General features: G+C 36.7%; 1 protein-coding gene across 1 annotated transcript; it reads right to left on the bottom strand.

Moving 5' to 3' along the window:
• Positions 1-216: 216 nt before the first annotated feature.
• Positions 217-1,402, bottom strand: LOC126979808 (uncharacterized). The gene has a single exon (XM_050829352.1). It carries the CDS (start codon positions 1,399-1,401, stop codon positions 616-618), a length of 786 nt encoding a protein of 261 aa, XP_050685309.1. The 5' UTR covers position 1,402; the 3' UTR covers positions 217-615.
• Between the last annotated feature and the right edge of the window lie 21,815 nt (positions 1,403-23,217).

A 23,217-nucleotide genomic window follows, 5' to 3' on the forward strand; every position in this document is an offset into this window, starting at 1 on the left:
ATACTAATCATGGTGGCAAAAAGGGTTTTACCCTATACATTTGTTTCTCCAAATAATTCTCTTATTTTTTTAAGCAAAAAATATTGAATTACTAATGACTTTAATAAGCATTATGTTATATAAATGACTTCGTTTCTTAATACAAGAAATCAGATTAAAATTAAAAATATAATAATAAAACAAAAGAATGTAATAAAACCAGCGGTATACCCTCATAATAATTTATTAAAATAAACATCTTTGAACTTTTCAGTATCACTTATAGCTATTGAGAACATTCTATCAAATATATACTATATTATAATACAAATACTGAATCTATAAATATATACAATGTAACAACCCGCAAGTCGATTGACTGACAATATTTAAACAAAGGAAAAATAACGAAATCAACGAAATAACAAATTATATAAAAATAATCAAATGCTATTAAATTAATATCCTCGACGAGCGCAAGAAGACACTTAAATAATAATTAAAGCCAGGTACACAAATAAAATATTACAGTCTTCCATAAATACTAGAATAAGGCATAACAGAAGCATTCGTATAAATACTAACACACACACATGCACACGGAAGAAGTCAGTCTATGCAATTCAGGTTTGTAGGTTAAGGTTTTTGCGCGGCGTACGCCAGGCTTTGAGAGTCTAGGGCGCGACCCCAGCCACCTCCGTGTGCTGATCCGCCACTGTAGCTTGCTGTTTCTGCACCATATCCGCTTGCACCAGCATAATCATGACTTGCTGTGTGACTGGTTGAATGATGCGGGTGAGCGACCACCTCGTAAGTTACATGCTTTTGCTGTGAAAGCAGCTTCTTCAAACCAATTATAGCAGAGAGTACTAATGCCAACTTTCCAATCAGCAACGCTTTCCCGGCGATCAAGGCGATAGCACCAATAGCTAACGGGAGTAATGCCATCATTTTCAGTGCAACGGCGGCAATTATTGGACCAAAGATCTTCGCCGCTTTCTTTTTCTTCCCCCGGGACTCCTCTGATAAATCATCATCGTCAAACGAGGATACTGTATCTTCTATAGCTCGACCAACACTAGAAACTGTATCGATTACATCTGATCCTTTGACTTCAACACGGAGCGAATGAGTGTCTAAATAGTTCTTCAATCTGGAGACGGGATCCAAACCTCTTGGTGCTCCCGTTTCGGGTGTGTCTGATGACCGTACAACTGTCACTCCATCAGTTAACGCAAACGTCTCCTTTTGCCCGATAAATTTATCAACAAACGAAAAGAATTTATATTTTAGGCAAGACGTTGATTCCTTTTTGAGGCAGTCATTGATGCTTTCAATGTCATTGTCTGTATGACCCGTATCTTGAGCGGGTAAGGCGGTGGTTGTGACCGCAATTGCAAATAAAATGGCCGTCCTCCACATAGCTGCGTTAGACAGTAACTGTGCGCCGGCGCATGGCATCTTACCTTAAATAGCTTCGCCCCCTGGTTCTATGACCCGTTGATTTAGATACTAGTAACTTTCTCAGTCTGGGAGTAAAAGTGAACCCTTGGTTTTATAATATTGTCTCGAAAGCCTCCGGTCATTGTAAAGGTCGCGTACTTGGATTAGTCATTGTGAGTTATGTACTTTTGTTGTGTCATGAATTAATTATACTCTCTTGAGTATTTTTATTTTTATAAAAACTTCGTGTCACGTTGTTTGTCGGGGATGAATTCGCTAAAGTACTGAACCAATTTTAATAAAAATTTGCACACTGTGTTCAGTTTGATCCAACTTGAAAGATAGAATCGTTTTTATTTTGATACGTGTACCTTAATATTTTTGAAGTAAAACTTCTTTAGGTGCCACTTCTGGGTAATTCAGATTTTTTTCTGAGGGTACTAACGCAAGCTTCTGTCAGAAAAACAACAATTGAAACAATTTTAACCGTTAAATCTTAATGGTTTAAAACAATTGTTTAAATTATTCAGTAAAATATTTTGAAAATCTTCAAGTGTATATTTATTACTACTTTTCTAATAAAGTGATAACTTAAACTAATCTAAGTTGAACTATTTATTTAGTCTTAAATATCAGAAATAATATTTAAATATATGAATAACTAATTCGACGAGATAAACTTTTAACACACAGTTCGACAGTTCTGCTGTGACATTATAATATCATTTCAAGAACAGGGAGAAACGAAATAATAATTTTAATGTAATGTAAATTAACAAAAAGTATTTTTTTTTTATGAAATTTTCTTGAAATGCATTTGTATTGTATCTAGTTCTATAATATAATATATTTATCCATAAAAAGATGTCTTTGAGAGATCTTGACCAAGTAGCCATAGACAATCATTGTTAGGTTTTTTTAAGGAAAGAAGGGGCAAGGGCAACAGCGTAAAGATTTTTAAGATCAAAAGTATATATGTTTAATATACTAGCTGACCCGACAGACGTTGTTCTGTTCATAATAAAAAAAACCTTTGGAGGTTGAATTTCGTAAAATCCTTAGCTGACCTCTTCCAGGCAAAAGGAATATTCCTACCGTATATTAAGTCTCTACGCCTCATGGTTCCAGAGATATCGAGATGAGCCAGTATATAGGTGGAAATCTCTAATATAAAAAATCTACAGACTTTTTATACAAATTATCTTGCCACAAACTAGGCATAGCGTGTACTAGACACAACACAACGATATATTATTTAATACAATATATGTACTAAATTAAACATACATATAAACATCCATGACTCAGAAACAAACATCCATATTCATCATAAAAATATTTGCACCTACCGGGACTCGAACCTGGACCTCTAGCTTAGTAGATAGGGGCACAAACCACTGGGCTTATAATATGGGTCATCTAATATTAAGTATAGAAATTCATCATCAGCCGGAAGACGTCCACTGCTGGATAAAGGCCTCTCCCAAAGATCTCCACGACGATCGGTCCTGCGCTGCCCTCAACCAACGTATTCTGGCGATCTTGACCAGATCGTCGGTACATCTTGTGGGGAGCCTACAAACACTACGTCTTACGTGGTCGCCATTCGAGGAATTTTCTGCGTCACCGGCCATCTATCCGTCGAGCTATGTGCCTGCTCACTGCCACTTCAGTTTCGCAATCAGCTAAGCTATGTCAGTGAGTTTGGTTCTCCTACGGATCTCCTCATTTCTCTTTCGATCTCGCAGGGAAACTTCGAGCATAGCCCTCTCCATTGCCCTCTGAGCGACCATGAGCTTTCTCATCAGGCCCATAGTTAGCGTAAGTATATAATTTTAATTAATGGTAATATAATACAAAATGTTACTTATTCGTACGAAATCGTTAAGAAAACACGTAGTAGAGCATCACAGAATTATAGACTGTTATATGTTAATGAAATAATTGTCTTAAGCATTTGTTTTATATGATCTTGGCCTGTATATAATATGTAACGGAATCATTCATCGTAGTTTCACTTTTGAATAACTCACACGACGTTTGATTTACTTAATTATTGAAAACAATAATTGTTGCAACTTTACAACAACCGTATCATATATATTAAAAAACAAAATACTCCGCCGCATCTGTCTGTCTGTCTGTTCGCGATAAACACAAAAACTACTGGACCGAATTTATGTTTCTATCTAGATATATCTCGAGGAAAGTCTTAGTATGTAATTTGTTAGGTTTTGAATACATTTTTGAATTATTTAACGATATTTGTTGGAGGTGTCGGAAAGAAAATACGCCGTCTGGCAGCTTTCAACGGAAACGCTTTGAGATATTTAAAAATAATTTATGGTGGAATTGTGTAACTTATATAGGACAATAGAAAAGTCCACGATGTATGGTTGGATGTCTACGTCATAAATTAGTTATTATTACTGGTTTGTTTGCGACTTCTACTTTATTATGCTACAAGCCCCTGGTTTTACTTTCTTTCTGTACCAACAGTCAGATTCTGTTTAAATTGTGTGTAGATCTATTGTGGCCCATATAATATATGTAGGAATTATGTGCTCGGATACACGCCTTAATAATGACCATACTCGATGTGATGAGCAGATTTAGACGAATGCTTAGAGAAGGTTATGTTCATTGCATGGATATCTTAATCAAATGAAATCGTATGTAAACCACATGACACTTGAAACATGTCTGTTTGAAGTTATACTTCTTCAGGCGCGTTATGAAAAAATTATTAGAGTGAAATTTTAACATGCGTCCATGCGTTTGCTAGACAACAATTTTCCATGCGTTTGCAGGAAACAGTGACAATCATAATGTTAACACGAGGAACAGACATAAACTTGTTATGCCTACTACTCGGCTAAGTCGAGTTAGTAAGTCTTTTGTGGGGCGATTATATGCTTTTACAACCAGATCCCAGGAAATATTCAAAACAAAAGTATTACGTAATTCAACATAGTTGTTAAAAAACGTTTGTGAGCTAAAGGTTACTGTAACATAAATGACTTTCTTAATGATTCCACAGATTTGGAATGAAGCGACCGCCCTCAGGCTATTAAATAACAAGTTTTTGTTTTGTACCTACACTCGCCACGCGTGACTTTGAGCATCCCGCTCATGACATTGAGCAGCTTCGTCTAGTGTCCGTCCAAGCGGACAGACACGCGTGGCAAGACAACCTAAATAATTACAGTAAGTAAGCTGTTTATAATATTAAGTTTTTTTTTAGTTCAGTTTTAGAAGTCGGTTTTATTAAACGTAGTTTTTTTTATAGACTTTCAATAAGTGTTATAGACTTTAAATATTCGAATTTGAATTTGAACTCGACTTACATGGCTATCAAATTTATTCCTATTTCTGGTAGTGACAGCATTTCGAACTTCAAACCAATATTAATTGTATCTATATCCTATTGAGGTTTGGGCCTCATAATGCTGAGAGGCCTCAATATAGATAGGTCCTCTGCTTCTTTTCTTCGAGTGAAGGCTTTAAGGCAGTGTTTCCCAAAAATTGATTTCCGTAACCGGTAATTTTCACTCTGCCCCTTCGTGACCTACTTAGTACTTTTAAACTCTATTAGGCAAAATAAGATACATTAATTGATAGTAAAAATGTTATTAATAGTAATTTTTTTTTAAATGGAATCATGAACGCTGAAAATTACGTTGAGGATATTCTCAGACCTTATGTCCATCCATTTGCACAAATCTTTGGCTCTGATTTTACGTTAATGCATGACAATGCGCGTTCACATACAGCTCGGCGAACCAGTCAATACTTGGCAACGGAGAACGTCCAGGTATCACCCCGGCCTGCACAATTGCCAGCCCTCAACCCCGTTGAGCACGCATGGGACATGCTCCAGAGACGTGTTTTGAAGGACTTGGACGGAGTGACAACAACCCAACACCTGAAGGATTTGCTACAATTTACATTGGGAGCGAATACCGCAAGATGACATAAACAGTCTCATAACTTCAATGCATAATCGTTGCCGACAAGTTCTGAATAGCAGAGGAGGCCATACTTTGTATTAAATAATCCTATTCTTTCACAATAAATTCATTTTCTTTAGAAATTTCATTTTGTTAAAAAAATGTTTAGTTGCTATTGTACCTTAGTTTCTGCAGTATGCAGCAGAGATGGATAATTACGGTAGTACTAACCTCGTATTAATGAATTTTTCACTACAGTCTTTTTTTCAGTCAGTCTTTTCATTTTAGGCCCCTTTTTTTTAAAACAACTCTAAAACGTCTTTATTTAAAGAAAATCCATTGAACGAAACGTGTTTGTTCGCTAGGAAAGCTGCTGTATCCTGTTTAAGCATACTTGATATTTCCATTGAAAGTCTGCATTCCTAATGTGTTTTGTTAGAAAACTTGATTATTCTTATATATTAGGTCATAAGGAATGCACGTTATTTGAATTTGGACGAGTGTTTTTTGCAACACATTTGTGACTATATTTCGAAAAAAAAATCATCTGACTTAAAAAAAACTGTTCTAAAAAAAGTAAACTTCTAACTAAAAAGTAAAAAAAAATTGCGTATTCTTCTACAACTTAATAATCAACTTATTTGTAGTTTTCCTAAGTAAAATGAAATGAAAAATATTTTATTATCTAAAAGACCATCAAATTATTACGACAATTATAATGTAGTTACAATTATTGTTAACCGACTTCAAAAAAGGAGGTGGTTCTCAATGCGTTGGTATGTTTTTTATGTTTGTTACCTAAAACTTTCGACTGGGTAAACCGATTTTGATAATTCTTTTGTTATTTGAAAGCTGGTGCTTCCCGTGTGGTCCCAATACAATTTGGTGGAGAAAAAACCTAAAAGTCTTAAATTTGGTATAAATACAAAGTGTATAGCAAAGTGGATGATAAATTTACGAATAACTCAATATCACGCCAACCGATTTCGATATTTCTTTTTTTGAGTTTTTAATTCGTGTGTTTGAAGTCGGTTGTTTTTTTGTTAAATTTTTTTTTATGATAATTCTTTTTTTATTTGAAAGCTGGAGCTTCCCGTATGGTGCCATTGCAATTCCTTGACGACTTACACGGGTGTCTAATGTGAAATCTGTGGCAGAATTTCTGTCTGTAATAAAATTGCAATGCGCTTACGTTGCTGCATTGCAAAATTAGTAGATCTACACAAATTTCGACAAATTATTAGTCAGAGTACTTCATATTCACTAAAAATCTTATAAAAAAATATTAAAGAGTTCAAAACACTATTCCAAAACAATAGATATAATATGCACTAAAAAGTATGAAAATAATTGCGTATTTTTATACAATCTAATTAATTAATCGAATATATTTTTGAAATGGGTGGGTGCCCCACCCATTTCAAAAATATATTCGTAACAAGAACTAGATTAATTAGACTATGTAAAAACCGGCCAAATGCGAGTCGGACTCGCCCATGAAGGGTTCCGTAGCAGCAAGTAACATACTATAAAAGTTCTTGTAGTTCGTTGTAACTTTGATCTATGTTTTAATAATAGTGTATTTTTTTTCAATTAAGTTATTGATAATACGATTTATGACGTATTAAAAAAACTACTTACTAGATTTCAATTTTCTGTTAATCTTCAAAACAAATGTATAACGAAGTTCAAAAGAATTCTTAAGAAACGTTTGTGTGGTAAAGGTAACTATAACATAAACGACTTTCTTAATGATGCCACAGATTGAGAACTGAGCGACCGCCTACAAGCTATTAAATTATACATTTTATTGTACGATTTTACATTACATATTTTTATATAAAAAAAGAAGCCCGCTGAGTTTGTTGCGCCCGTTCTTCTCAAGTCTGAGGCATACCTTTTAGAATGGGTGGTAGGTTTTGACTTAAGTGGTTTTATATCCTATCTTCAATAATTTGAATTTGAATTTTAAGCTTTTATGTATTTTACCAAACCTGCTAGAATTAGTTACAATCAATCCCTCATATCAAGTGTTGTAATAATGAAAATAGCTATTAATTGCATGTTAGCTTCCAAATACAATAAATAGTAGTTTAAAAAAACTAAAAATCACGCTTTTTATAGAAAATCGAACTATCAAATAGAAAAACATCAATTCCTGCCAAAATCTCAAATTAATGTGTTGTCATCGGTATAAAGTGGGTCAAAATCGCACCCAAATGAGTCGGTTACAAATTAACCTAAATCTAAATTCGCAAATTGAAAAATGGAATAATTTTATAAAATTAATGTATTGTCCTCGATAAATTTACGAAGTTTGAACGAAATCAGGTCGTTTAAAGTGAGTCAAAATCGCGCCCAAATGAGTCGGTTACAGCAAACATGCATACAGGTGAAGCTAATAAGAAGCGTTGAAAAAAAAAGATTTGTCATTCACGGATGTACGTTTACGAAAACACAGCACGTATCAAATGTTCTGTACGTTTGCAATTGTAACAAATTGTGAAAAAATTTAATGTTTAGAAAGACGTTTTATTGCTAGCTCACTTTCGATGTTCACTACACTTTGTTGTTGGCGGAACTAAAGTCATAATCCCACTTATAATGGTGTAATTTCACGGTTAATGACAACGGACATCGTAAACTTAGTAAATGGACTATGAGGCTCACTGGAGAGTAGTAAAAAGTACCCGCAGACTACGTTAGACGTTTGTCCAGATAATCAAGTATATCAGATAATTTGGTTTAATCAATTTGTTATTTTTCAAGTTATAGCCCACACTTCTGGGATTAATTACATTAAAATTAAATTTATGAACGATGCAGGAATCTAATCCGCGACCTCTCGCTTTCTAAGCCAACCGTTCGAGTGACGTATCGTTCGTAATTCTTGTTATGTCTTGTTCAACTCTCAGGTTGTGGCTTCATCTACAGGATCTACTTTACAGTTGATAACCTGCTCAACCCCAATATTTTCACATTTGAACATTTACTTGAGATGTTGCTTTAAAGTGATAACCCTCACTTCCGGGACTAATTACACAAATTAAATTTATAAGCGAAATTTGTCAAAGAAAAATATGTATAAATAAAATAAAAGAGAACACGGGTTTGTTTATAAATTTAATTTGTAAAAATGGTTTAAGTAAAATGGTCTAACCAAAATCCAGCTTGAAAACAAAATAATAATAAAACAAATCTTGGATTTTGTGTATGGAAGGTACTTCTCCTAACTTTTTTTTAAGAGGAAACTTCTGTGGGCACTTGTGTGGGTATGATGTTATAGACACATTACCCATAAAAACTTATAATTAATATTAATGCCACATATGGAATATTGCTGTCATCTCTGGTCTGGTGCACCCCAGCTAGAACTATCAGCTAGAACTAAAGCTGCTCGAATTTTCGGGGACCCAGTGCTTTGTGAACGGCTGGATCACTTGGCGTTGCATAGAGACGTCGCTTGATTGTGTGTCTTCTACCGCATTTATCACGGAGAGTGTTCCGAGGAGCTGTTTGAAAAAAGACATGATCCCTTCAAATCGTTATTTCTTTAAACTTTAATAACTTCACAAGTCATTTATTTTCTCAAAATTGATTCCATTAGATTTCTTTTTGATGTCATTTCTAATATACTAGATACTACTACCGCTTCGGAAACAAATGGCGCTCTGAGAGAGAAGAAGCGGTGCAAGCAACTCTCCAGCATTCTTTTTTGCGCTCTTTTGCGCGCATTGCTATTGCTATAAAATCTCGTCCCAGGCTGTCCGATATATGCATATTAAATGAAGATATCGCAATATTTTTTCAAAAATGATATTGAGGTTTCTAATATCATTATTTAAGTACTATTAATACTACTTACTAATCCCGCTTTGATGAAGTTTTCACTCCTGTTCTGTCCTGTTCGTAAACCAAACTGAAATTCATTCGAATGCAAACACAAGAAATACTTTATCGACAACGATAACTTAAACACAAATCCAGACAAGTTTAATGCATAATAATCAACAATGAAAGTAAAAGTGGCTCACTATAATGAAATTGTGACTCAGTTACTGTCTATGACCCGTGATTTAAAAGAGAAAAGTTAATGTTATAATAGCTATAACTGTTTTATTATATAATATTTTGTTTATATAACTGAAGGCATGGCATGAAATGACAGTAAGATATTTTAGAACATTGACTAAATATTTTATGATCCGTATAATTTGGTACGGGACTTTCGATCAAGTTTCAACATAAAATGAATGAAGACTAATTATGATTTCATTTCATTTTTCATTTCATCATTTATTTGTATTCATTGCTATAAATAAAATGTTACAAATCACAATAAATGTTCTCCATTCCTTGTCCGAATGTTGTGGCTTACAAGTGATAATTAATAACAACTTGTTAAAGAAATATAAATAGACACAATGTCAGTAAATTTATATGTAAATAATTGAAATTGATAAGAACATTAGTTAGTAAGTAATTAAATTAAGTTTAATGATATTCAAAAATGACAATTGAGTGAAGCATCTGAAAAGAAGTCTTTTATAGAATAGTACGATTCTGTCAGTAGGAGATTAAAAAATAATTTCTTTTTAACGGCTGTTTTCAATGACGTATCTCTAGTTACGGATACATTGCTGTCACCGTTTAATGACAAGATCTTATCTATCCATAGTTATGTCCAATATAGTTATAGTCCAATGCTTTATCGGCCGTTCCCAATATTCAGTCTATATCGTACTTGAGATAAAAATCGTAACTATCGTTGACTTTTCTGTCCCAATAAACTTATCGACGGTAACTCACCTTATCCGCACACGCTGTCTGTCAATGCGACGACGTATAGTTTACCAGCGATAGAAGTTTGTATGGAAATTACAATTCACGCGTCCAAATAAAAGGCGATAGGAATGACTTATCGGGTATATTGGGACAGCTTCAGATTATTGACAGCTAATTACTGACAGTAAAAGGTAGTAATTTATCTCTATTTGTAGATAGTTTATTGGGAAAGGCCGTATGTCGATAGGTTATTGAAATGAAAGTAAGCGTTAAGGGATAAGTTTGTCTACCTCTAGTAAGTTAAACTAAGGATAAATAGGTTATTGAAAACGGCTGTTAAACATGTCAACTTAAGTTCTGTGATATTGGTTGGTAGTTTTTTAAATATTCTCGGCGCCATTTCAAGAACACTATTGTACATAGAAGCTGTGTTGCTACCATGTGAACCTAATCTATTCTTGTTTCTCTTTATATTGTGGGTTTCAGATATTTTGACAAATGACAAACCATCATATGGTTAGTTTTTACAAATAATGATATTTCATAAAATATATAGTGAGGTCAAAGTAAGAATTTTAAGTTTCGTCGTTGCTCCGATCTATGGAATAGAAAGTCTTATGGATATTGACGAGAAAAAATAAGATAAGAAGTCTTGTCCCGAAAGGACATAGTTCGATGTTCAAAATTCAAGTATTTTTATTCAAAATAGGATTTAAAATCACTTATTGAACGTCAAAAACTACCACCCATTCAAAAGAGACTGCCTCAGACCTGAAAAGAATGGGCGCAAGAAAATCATCGGGCTTTTTTTTTAAATATAAAATATGGATTACAATGTGATATCGTACAACAAACATTTATAATTAAAGAGCCTGAGGGTGTTCGCTTTATTCCCAGTCCGTGGTGTCATTTAGAAAATCGTTTATGCTTTAATAACCTATCCGACACAAACGTTTTTTAACAATTCTTTTAAATTAACACATTTGTTTTGTACATTTTCTGGGATCATATTGCAGAAGCAAATACATCGCCCAACAAAAGACTTACTAACTCAACCCAACCGAGTAGTAGGCATAACAAGTTTATGTTTGTTCCTCGTGTTAATATTATGAATGTCACAGTTTCTAGAAAATTCCTTAATGTGCTTATGAACATACAGAACATTATCAAAAATAAATTGAGAAGCAACAGGCAAAATGTTTATTTCTTTAAATTTTTCTCTTAATGATTCTTTAGGACCAAGGTTATAAATCGCGCGAATAGCCCGCTTCTGCAGCACAAAGATGGTATTAATATCGGCAGCACTGCCATAATACAAAAGGTATGTAAGGTCAGTATAATCATACTAAGAGGATAATGGATAGGGCTAAGCTTGGAGTTCCACTGCCAGTCTGAATCAGAAATGAGCAGATCCATAGGAGATCCAAATTCACCGACATAGCTTGGATGATTGCGAAAGAGAACTTCCCTGCAAGATCGAATCAGAAATGGGGAGATCCATAGGACAACCACAGTCACCGACATAGCGCGGATGATTGCGAAAGAGAGTTTCCCTGAAAGATCGAATCAGAAATGAAGAGATCCAAATTAGAACCAAAGTCACCGACATAGCGGGGATGATTGCGAAAAAGAGTTCCTGTGAGTTCCCTGCGAGACCGAATCAGGAATGAGGAGATCCATAGGAGAACCTGTCACTGACATAGCCCTGCTGATTGCGAAAGGGAGTTCTAAAAGGAGAACCAAAGTCACTGACATAGCCCGGATGGTTACAAAACTGAAGTGGCAGAGGGCGGGGATTATGGTTTGACGGGCAGTAAAATACTCATACATAGGTCACACTAAAATTTTGCTTAAAAACAATATGTTATAACCAAAATATAATGTTTATTGCTTTTCAAAATATTCGATCGAACCATTTTTTAAAACAGGACGACCGCAGATCTGAAGGCATGTTTTCTACGTGCTGATTGAACGCTGTCACTGCCTATACAGAACTGGTATAAGTGAAACCTCTCATCAAATCTTTGATTTTGGGGAAAATACACAAATCACAGGATGGTAGGTCGGGGCTATGTGCAGGATAGGTGACGAGTTGTACTTTTTTGGAAGCTAAACATGACTTAGTTTTGTTGGCCGTGTGTGAAGAAACGTTGTCATGATGTAGGGGAACGCGGCTTTTTGGTCGTCTTTCGCGAACTTTTACTAACACCCTGGGTAAACAAATGGTAGAATACCACTCGGCATTAACACTCTTTTGATCTTCCAGTGGAATTGTGCAGATGGGACCCGTAGCTGAGAAAATAATGCTAAAAAAATAATCATTTTTTACCAACGTTTCTCGCTTGCCTCACTATTGTTGGCCTGTTCTCATTTTCAAACACCCATTCACAAGATTGCTGTTTTTTCTTCGGGGTCAAAACAATAAATCCAGGTTTCGTCTTCTGTGACAGTGTCATAAACAGCATTAAAATGTCCGTAGTCGTACTTTATTAGCATCAGTGAGCACCATTCTACGAGAGCCCGCTTCTGCTCCGCTGTCAGTTCATGAGAGATCCAACGACAACAAAGCTTCCGAACTTTCAATTCTTCGTGTAAAATTTTCTGAATTTGGCTCATACCAATCCCCTATAGTTCTCGATTTGTCTGATAGGTAATCCGCGAGCTTTCTTCAATTAGCCGCTTAACAGTAGCCACATTATTTTCGTTGATGACAGTTGAAGGCCTCCCTTCACGAAATTCGTCATACGAGAGAAACCCGACTTCTCTTAAATTCAGCAAACCATCGCCTTACAGTGCTCAACCAAGGTGCTTCTCTCCCAAAAGCATTTTGAAGACGAGCGGCACAGTCTTGCAGAGAGAGAGAGAACTTTTTTAATCATAAAAAATCATCGCTCTAAAATATTTTCGAATTAATTCCATTTTCGTTGCGTACGTAGAACTTTGATGTATGATAAAAAACAATTGACAAATGATTTCCCAGCAATCCTTTTTTTTAATTACTACTAAGGTTGCAAAGTTTATAAAATATAACATTCGAAATTCAAATAGTTCCGATTAGCTAAAAGTGCAAAACTTTTAGTGTGCCCCAAGTATAACGATCACGTACTGGAAGACGCAGTATTGGTAGGCCCCCACAAAATGGAACGATGATCTGGTCAATATTGCCGGTATAGGTTAGATGAGAGAGAAACCGTTCGTCATGGAAATCTTTGGGTGAAGCTTTTGTGACGATGGTTCCTATAGTACTTTCATCGCTGTTACTAACATAGTTGCGCAATGTTTTCAGGGAGTTACATCACGATTTTCTTACGTAAACTTTTGTATTCAGTCCTGTAAAGCGACCAGCGTATTTAATATTCATGCACTGTTGCTAGAGTAACATAATTAAAGTGAACAAACATTTCTTAAACTTAATTATGAAATACTAGGGCTCATTTACATGGTACTTGGTTATGCGGTAGATAATAAACTAGTGACAGTTGTTAATTAACATCGATGTATCTCAGAAAAACAAAGTGTTTTCATAGAGTTCATTATTTACCGACTTCCTAAAAAGGTGGAGATTCTCAATTCGTCGGATTTTTTTTTGTGTTTGTTACTTCATAGCTTTCGACTGATCTGATTTTAATAATTTTTGGTCAATTGGCAATTTAATCCAGATCTGACAAATCATCTATGCGAAAACCATAAAAGTCTTATGTTTATTAATTTTCTATAAATAGGTGCGCAACAAATGGATAAATAACTCAATATAACGCTAACCGATTTCAATTATTCTTTTTTTATTAGAAAGGATATACTTCAAAGGAAGTTAGTTTGCTGAGAGTTTGGTTAGGTTCTGATTATTGGATCCATGACAAAGTAACGGAATTCTTAAATTATTAGAAGCAATGCGCTTACGCATTGCAATTTCAATTCATTACAAAAATTCAGTAAATCACACACATATTTAGATAAATTATTAGTTAGTGTACTTCAGATACACTAAAAATAAAAAATAAAATTAACAAAAGAAGAAACCGAATTCTTAAAAACTAGTCCAAAACAATAAATATAATGTGCAGTAAAAACCTAATAAATTAATCTAATTCTAGTTACAATTACAATATTACAATACAATTATTTCTTCCAAAAAATCTAATTAGGGTAGTAGGATGAACTGTTGACTCACACCACGGATCCCCCGGTTTGTTCCTCGACCACCACATACCAATGAGTTTTCGGTTTTCGAATTCTTAAGTACCTTTATTTAACGCGTTTTTAGCAAGGCAACGCTCTTGTAGAGAGTATGGACTGCGGTCATCACATAGCATCAGATGACATCCATAAAAATATTTTAGTAATGTCAAATTTATTTAGTGAACCAAAGTAATTACCCTGGGTGTCTATAAATTTCTGCCATTTCACGGAAACGTCATTTGGAAGGAAATCTGTGGATCCAGGACTCAATAAACTCTGTGTAGGTGTTTCGTAATGAGAAAATTCGAAAATGTAAAAAAAATCCATATTGCGTATTTATTGGTAGTCGGTTAAAGCCAAGCCTGGTATGAGTATGGAGATTTTTTTATGAAAATGCGAGACAAAATCAGCAGGACGTTCAGCTGATGGTAATTGATACACCCTGCCCACAATGCAGTGACGCTCAAGATTTTTGAAAAACCCAAAAATGCTGACCACCTTGAGACATAAGATGTTAAGTCCCATTTACCAAGTAATTTCACTAGCTACGGCGCCCTTCAGACCGAAAAACAGTATTGCACATTACTGCCCTAATCTAGTTGACATTCTGTGCAAAGGAGCCTCCCAGTGGTATGGATGAATGTCAAAGTATTTCTAAATGTATATCCTATAGAGTTAAGACTTGAGGTTTTATCGACAAATAATGGTGAATATCATATATATAAGTTCGAAGATTAGTACTATACAGACATCTGTTGTTATTTCTTGGCTGTATCTAAGGAATTTGTAGTGAATTTTTCTATGGCTAAGCTTAAATTTAGGGGATTGCTGCAGCGTTTGACCTGAAGTCAACCAATACAATGTTCGCTTGCAATCATCGAATAGAATCAACTTTTCATTAAACGTCACAATTAGCCCCAACCTCCCTGTTATGAGTATGGCACGTCACTAGTGTTGCGGTACATCACTAACGCATCTTTCAAGATGGCATCTTTACTACCGCTAGTCGAAACTATCATCATCATTAACCGCAAGACTTCCACTGGTGGACAAAGGCGTCCTCTAAAGATCTCCACGACGATCGGTCCTGCGCTGCCCTTATCCAACATATTTCGGCGATCTTAACCAGATCGTCTGTCCATCCTGTGGGAGGTCTACCAATACTGCGTCTTCTGGTATGTATGGTGACCACCATTCAAGGACTTTACTGCCCCACCGGCCATCTGTCCGAAAGTATATTTAAAGCGTAATTATAGTCCGTTACTATTATTTATATTCATAATGCACCGATCACCACAATCCCTTCATTTTATGCTGGTTCATCGTGGTAAGGCAAGCTTCAACACGTGCTCCTCTCTGTCAGTGTTATCTTGACGCACGCATGTTGCAAGCTTTATTACTTTACCGATTTTATGCCAATGGATTAGTCAGTATTGTATGTTAAAGTTCCATGCCTCTAATTCCTCGGCAGTTATATCAAATTCAATTCATCATTATTTATTTCGTCTTGTCTTCCTTGGGGTTCATTCTTCAAGTGGAAGTTATCTCTATGGAGTAAATAAATCCAAAAAATCCACTGTGCGTTCAATAATAATCATTCTCTCCAAGTACAGCATTTCTGCAGCGTTAGTTCTACATCGAAACTTTTATACTTTAAGTTTACTGTCTCCATCTTTACATATATCATCCATACCATCAAACAATTCAAACCTATATGTTTGTTTTGGACATTAATTCATACTTATATTTCTATTATTTACAATATTGGCACGTGATTTTCCCATTCTTCAAGATGCCCAATTTACTAGAAAACTTACACGAGAATCAATAACTAATGATTATACAATATTTTTCTACTTTGGCTTTGTCTCCCAAGATCAACAGGTGAAAACAAGGTATCTATTGTATGTAGCAAAATCATTGAACGTGATTATCACCCAATTTTCTAGAAAATGTAATATACTTATTACGTTTGAAGTGAATGTTTTTTAAAGCAATTTATTATAATTAGGTACTATATTCTGTTTTATAATTACAAAAACTGTATTAGTATATTCATATCATATGAATAAAAATAACTCAACGTACAGATACAATTAAATGAAACTTAACACGTCTCAGTTCATATTAGCCCTTGACTTTCGCTTACTTTCGTTGCTTCTCATGACGTGTAACGGGTCAGTGATTGTAAAGTTTAAGTACATTATTCAATCGTAAGCTTTGAGCAATTTATTGAACATTAGATTTTCCGAGTTTATTATGTGATCAGTCAAGAATATGCGATGTACACTGACCTCTACTATTTCCCACTGGACTGGCGGCTGTCAAAGTGCTTTTGTGCTTGTTTGATGTTCGCCATTTTGGCGCTGTTGGCCATATAGCGAGAGTCTGCGGTACTAAAACTAGTGATGACAACGTCAGCTAAACACACATCGATACGAAAAGTATTTACAAAAAAAAGTGTACTTATTACGTTCATTCCTAAAGTATAAATAACACGGAAAACGACCGAAATTAATTCAAAATGCAAAAATATTTAGGAGTATTGTACGCTTCACTCGCAGCCATTTTTATTATACGTCAAAATTAGTTCTCTGGACGCTCGCTGTGGCGCTTCAAATAGGCACCTGTCAAAACATTTGCTGTCAAACATATTGAGCAGACTGGACAGTGATATTTATACAGATCAGTGGCGATGTAACATAAGTGGACCTCTGAGTACATTATTTGCTAGGAATTTCTTTATGATTATTTATGGCTGTACAAAGCATTTTAACCTACACATTGCCTCCGAAAAGGTCGGTTGCAATTTTCACAGTGAATTTTAGAATCATATAATATGAATAATATTTATAAAAATTGTTTATTTATTTACTTGGACGGCCAGATCTTTTTCTGACACAAACAGAGGAGGTCTAATTGTACGTATTAATAGCCCGGTATACAAAAATTTTACTAATACCAATCGTATGGAGAGTTTTAAAAATTGCATTCCATACGTATTTTGTATAATGCAATCACAGTGTTTCGGTTCTCTTTGTCACCCCACTCCATTTTAATATCGAAAAATATATTACAATGTGTTGGCGCCAAAATGAGAAAGCTCAATGAACAATCATATAAAAATGACAGGTTCCAAATTCAAATGTAATATTTTGTTTATTTTTTATTGTTACAGTATTTATGGCCAGATTACATTTAATATCTTCGTATCAACTGCCATCCATTTTTTTCGTTTCATATCTTCAAAATTGAGTTGACATCAAATCTCGTGCATTACGGTAAGTATCTATACAATTAAAAAGCTGAGTCATAGTATAGATTAGATCAATAGTATCCAAAGCAAATCGTACGATCTCACGGCGGCGACGGTAAAAAATGCCACCAGATATAATGATACCAATCTGATCCTCAAGCAAATTCCGGCAGCGATTTATTGTCGCTTTAATGTGTAAAAACTTCATGAAAATTGCGAAAACACAATTAAACAGTATAATATTAGTTTTAGTCACGGACTAGTAAAAAAATAAGGACTACTTATAATATAAAAAAAATACTATATAATAGATGAAGCCACACCCTGAGAGTTGAATAAAGCAAACAGAATTTTATAACGAGGCGGTACTCGAACGGTTAGCTCAGTTGGTTAGAGCACCGGCACGGAACGCCGGAGGTCGTGGGTTCGAATCCCGCACCGTTCATAAAATTTTGTTTTTTAAATTTTATTTGTGTAAGGACTCCGTGTCACCTTACATAAAAGTGTAGCACCAAAACAAGCCCTTTAACGTGTAAATACAAAGCCCCACGCACACACTTACACTACTACAGGCCGATAGGCGGCCATTATAAGAATTTTCTCGTTGTTGTCTCTTATCATCTGTGACAGATCAGCTTGCTTGTGTAACTAGTATCCCCCGTAACCGGACACACACTAGCATAACGGTGCTTCACTTGTTAATATCACGGCGCGGAGTCCTTCTTTTTTTACTCCTCCGTGGTTTTAGTATGACTTATTATTTATTCGTGTGTTGGAATTATTGTTACTTTTTAGGGTTCCTTAGCCAAACGGCAAAAAACGGAACGCATATAGATTCGTCATGTCTGTCTGTCTGACCGTGTATGTTACAGCCACTTTTTCCGAAACTATAAGAACTATACCGGTGAAACTTGGAAAGTAGATGTATTCTGTGGACCGCATTAAGATTTTTCATCAAACCCATAGTGGGGTATCTATGGATATATCACTGTAACTTCTAAAATGAGAGAATGATAAAACTTAAAAAAATATATGATGTATATTACCATGCAAACGTTCACAGAAAATTGGTTTGATCGAGATCTAGAAAGTAGTTTTTTTTTAATACGTCATAAATCGTATTATCTATAACTTAATTGAAAAAAATACACTATTATTCAAACATCGATCAAAGCTACAACCCTTCATGGGCGGTTCCAACTCGCACTTGGACGCTTTTTTTATTTGATTTACAAATTTTCTATAACTTCAATTTTACAAGCCTAGTAGATGTTTTTTTGATTGGTTGAAGACGTAGTTATGTATGGACCGACGATCTGGTCAAGATCACCAGAATAGGTTGGATAAGGGCAGCGCAGGTATGATCTTTGGGGGAGGCCTTTGTCGTTTGTTGAGATAATTTATTTTCAAATACCAAGACAATTTTTAATTTAACAACAAAAATAATTGATTAAAAAAACTAAAAATACACGCTTTTCTAAATAAACCAAACTAAAAACTAGGAAATATTTTCTTTTATTAGTACGGTTTTCTTTCAATAGCGGGTTTTTAAGTTTTTTTAACTACTATTTATTTAATTTAACTTTTAATTTATTATTAATTGTGATTAGATTCTTCTGCATCAAAATTTTACCTTGTATGTATTAGTGTATATTTTGTTTGTGCAATAAATAAATTCCTTCCATCTTTTAAGTACATCACTAATCTATGATAAAATTACGCCTAAGTCAAAAATTCCTACTTCATCTACGTTTACTTTCGAAATTAGTTCAGTCTACTTTCATTCAGTGTAACCTAACCCAACTACGTTATCAATGTATGACGGAAACAAAGCCACGGGAATCACCTAGTATTATAAACAAAGGAACAGACGATCCAATCTTGTTGAGCATAAGGTCAGATCAATTATACCATTGTTCATATCCGCAAGAAACAATAAGTTTCTTGAAACAATTATAAGTTTCGATATAATTAACAAAACTCTTACTATTGTGAGTTGAATGTAGATTGTTTTTTTCTCATGTGAATAGTTGATTACTATTGTAACAGTAGAAGCTAACTGAAGACCATATTTTCATCTTGATAATATTGATGTAGACTCAACCATTGCAACTTCAACATTATAGTGACAGATTGTTCAATTTGAATTTTCATCAAGGCTAAGAAAAATTTATAATTCTATTAGAAAAGAGGTTGACATATTTCATGGAACATTACCCAAATTTAAATAGTTATTAAAAATAATGAAGAACACGCTTTTAAAGAAAACCGAAATAAAAAGTAGACAATATTTCCCACATTTTCTTTGGTTTAGTTATAAAGCGTGTTTATATCGTTTTTTTAAACTATAATTCGTTTTGTTGATTTAAAAATTCTCTTTTGTACTCAAAAATTTCCTATTATTAGATAAATCGGTCAAAGGTGATAGAATTTTTTTATGGAATAGGAGGACAAACGAGTGTACGGGTCACCTCGTGTTAAGTGATCACCGCCGCCCACATTCTCTTGCAACACCAGAGGAATCACAAGAGCGTTACCCGCCTTTAAGGAAGGTGTACGCGCTTTTTTTGAAGGTACCCATGTCGTATCGTCCCGGAAACACCGCACAAGGAAGCTCATTCCACAGCTTAGTAGTACGAGCAAGAAAGCTCTTTGAAAACCGCACTGTGGAGGACCGCCACACAACCAGATGGTGGGGATGATATCCTAATTTGTGGCGTGTCGTGCGAAGGTGGAATTCGGCGGCAGGAATCAGGTTAAACAGCTCTTCGGAACACTCCTCGTGATAAATACGGTAGAAGACACACAATGAAGCGACGTCTCTACGCAACGCCAAGTGATCCAGCCGTTCGCAGAGCACTGGGTCCCCGACAATTCGAGCTGCTCTGCGTTGCACGCGGTCAAATGGATCGAGCAGATACTGGGGTGCGCCAGACCAGAGATGACAGCAATACTCAATGTGTCGCCGGACCTGCGCTTTGTAGAGTGCTAGAATGTGGGCCGGCTTGAAGTATTGCCGTGCTCTATTAATGATCCTCAGCTTCTTCGAAGCCAATTTGGCTTTGCCCTCCAGATGGCCACGGAATTAGCAATCGCTCGAGATTTCGAGACCCAGTATTCCGATACTATGCGAGGCTTTAAGGGAAGTGTTGTCGAAGAGCGGTGATACGGCAAATGGGGTTTTTTAGTGGTAAACGCGCAAACTTGAGTCTTCTGGGGGCGACCTCCGCGACCTTCTCGAGAGAGGACTCGATAGAAGACACAAGTTTCCTCCGGCACTGGTCGACGATTTCCCGAGAGAGACCTGCATGGCCCGTGTATACGGCATCACCAGTGCTGTCATCTGCATAGCAATGTATGTTGGAGGTGTACAACATATCATTGATATGCAGAAGAAACAGCGTGGGAGATAGCACACAGCCTTGGGGCACTCCAGCGTTCACGGGCTTTGGAATCGAGCAATAACCGTCGACAACGACCTGTATGCTGCGCCCAGTGAGGAAGCTGGAGGTCCACTTGCATAAGCTCTCGGGAAACCCAAACGATGGAAGTTTTGAGAGAAGCGCCTTGTGCCATACACGATCAAAGGCCTTCGCTATATCCAGGCTAACTGCCAGGCCTTCCCCCTTGCTTTCAGTAACCGCCGCCCATCTATGTGTTAGGTATACCAGAAGATCGCCAGTCGACCGACCATGGCGAAAGCCGTAATGTCGGTCGTTGATCAACTGGTAACCCTCAAGGTATACCGAGAGCTGGCGGTTAATTATGCTCTCCATGATTTTGGAAAGCAGGGACGGGAGGTAATCGCTATAGGCCTAAAGTTTGCCGGATCTGAACTGTCTCCTTTTTTTTGGATCGGATAGACAAGGATTGACTTCCATGAGTCAGGGACTACGCCTTTTGAATAAGAGCGCCGGAATAAACGCGTTAGCACCGGCGTCAACTCAGGGGCACACGTTCTAAGCACGATTGGAGAAATGCCTTCCGGCCTGCTCGACTTCCTGATGTCTAACGAAAACAGAGCTCGCCGAACAGTTTTTTGTCTGAACTGTACTTCAAGCATGGAGCTCTGACACCGCGAGATGGTCGGCGGTGTTTTTCCGTTGTCGTCAAGAGTCGAGTTGGAGGCAAAAAGAGTGCACAGGAGTTCGGCTTTCTCTTTTGCCATATGGGCCAGGGTGTCATACCTCATGTGCAACGGCGGCATGGACGGCTGGTTGAAGTTACCAAGAGCAGCTTTCGACAACGACCAGAACTTTCGTGTTCCGGTCGGGTAACTGGAAAGCTGCTCGCCAATTTTGACGACGTGCTTCGATTTCGCACGGGCGATTTGCCGCTTAAAAAAATCTGGAGGCGTACCTCCAGATTTTTTTAAGCGAACCTTCCTTCCTCTTCAGAACTTTGCAGTTCAGATCCTTTGAGCCCAGCACCGCAACCCAAGTTCGATACGCCTGTTTTTTGCAGTCAGTTGCTGTTTTAACTGATGCATCGAACCAGGGCTGTGATCTGCCACCGATCGGTATTACAGAGCTTGGTATAAAAATATCCATACCCTGCAGTATCACATCGGCTACTGCAACGGCGCAGGCACTAGGATCATTCGAAGGGAAACAAACCTTGTCCCAAGGGGCTAGGATGCAAAAAAGGAACGCATCCTATCCCAATCTGCTGACTTGTAATGCCAAACGCGGCGGGTCGCTGGTGGTCTGCGACGTTGGCGTCGGATAGCCACTACACTCCTGACCAGGCAATGGTCAGACGTTCCAAGACGGGCGTCGACAGAGACCTGGTAACTATCGGGATGTGTAGTCAGCATAAGATCTAATAAGGACGGCATGCGGCTATCCACATCCGGGAGCCGCGTTGGCGACTCAACCAATTGGGACAGACCATACGCAAATGCAAAATTATGCACAGATCGCCCTGCGTTGTCTGTGGTACGTGATCCAAGCCATTCGGCATTGTGCCCATTGAAATCACCCAAGACTACGATTTCAGCGGAGGAGATCTGTGCAAGCACGTCATCAAATGCCGCTTGAACGCAGCCCATGAGGTGATCCGTTTCTGCGTTACCACTATGGGACCTGTAGACACACGCATAGGTCCGGACGCGGTCCTCTAAATCTACGCGGAGCCAGAGTGTAGACAGGTCCCTACCCTCAAAAATGCCGAGACGGCGACAGCAGATATCCTCCCTAATCTACACACATACCCCGGCATGAGGCAAAAAAATATGCTCAATTTTGTACCCGGGGTACGTTGAATATGACGTATCGCTAGGTCGAGATATCTGCGTCTCCGTAAGGAAACACAAGGCCGGCTGCGCCGTCTCAAGGTGTTGGTGAACGGCGTTTAAATTGGAGTGAATTCCCCTGATGTTACAGAAGTCCACATTAAGCGTGGAGCGGGGTACCGTGGTGTTGCTGCCCTGTTTGTCCTGTGAAATGCGCGATATATAAATTAACAAAAATCTTGTTTTTTTTTGCAAATTGAAAAATGGAATAATTTTATTAAATTAATTGATTGTCATTGGTCCTTGATATATCTACATATGTCAAAATCGCGCCCAAATGAGTTGGTTACAAACAAACACACATACAGGTGAAGCTTATAAAAAGCGCATAA

The sequence above is a fragment of the Leptidea sinapis genome, chromosome 4, assembly GCF_905404315.1.
Source record: "Leptidea sinapis chromosome 4, ilLepSina1.1, whole genome shotgun sequence".
Lineage (NCBI taxonomy): Eukaryota > Metazoa > Arthropoda > Insecta > Lepidoptera > Pieridae > Leptidea > Leptidea sinapis.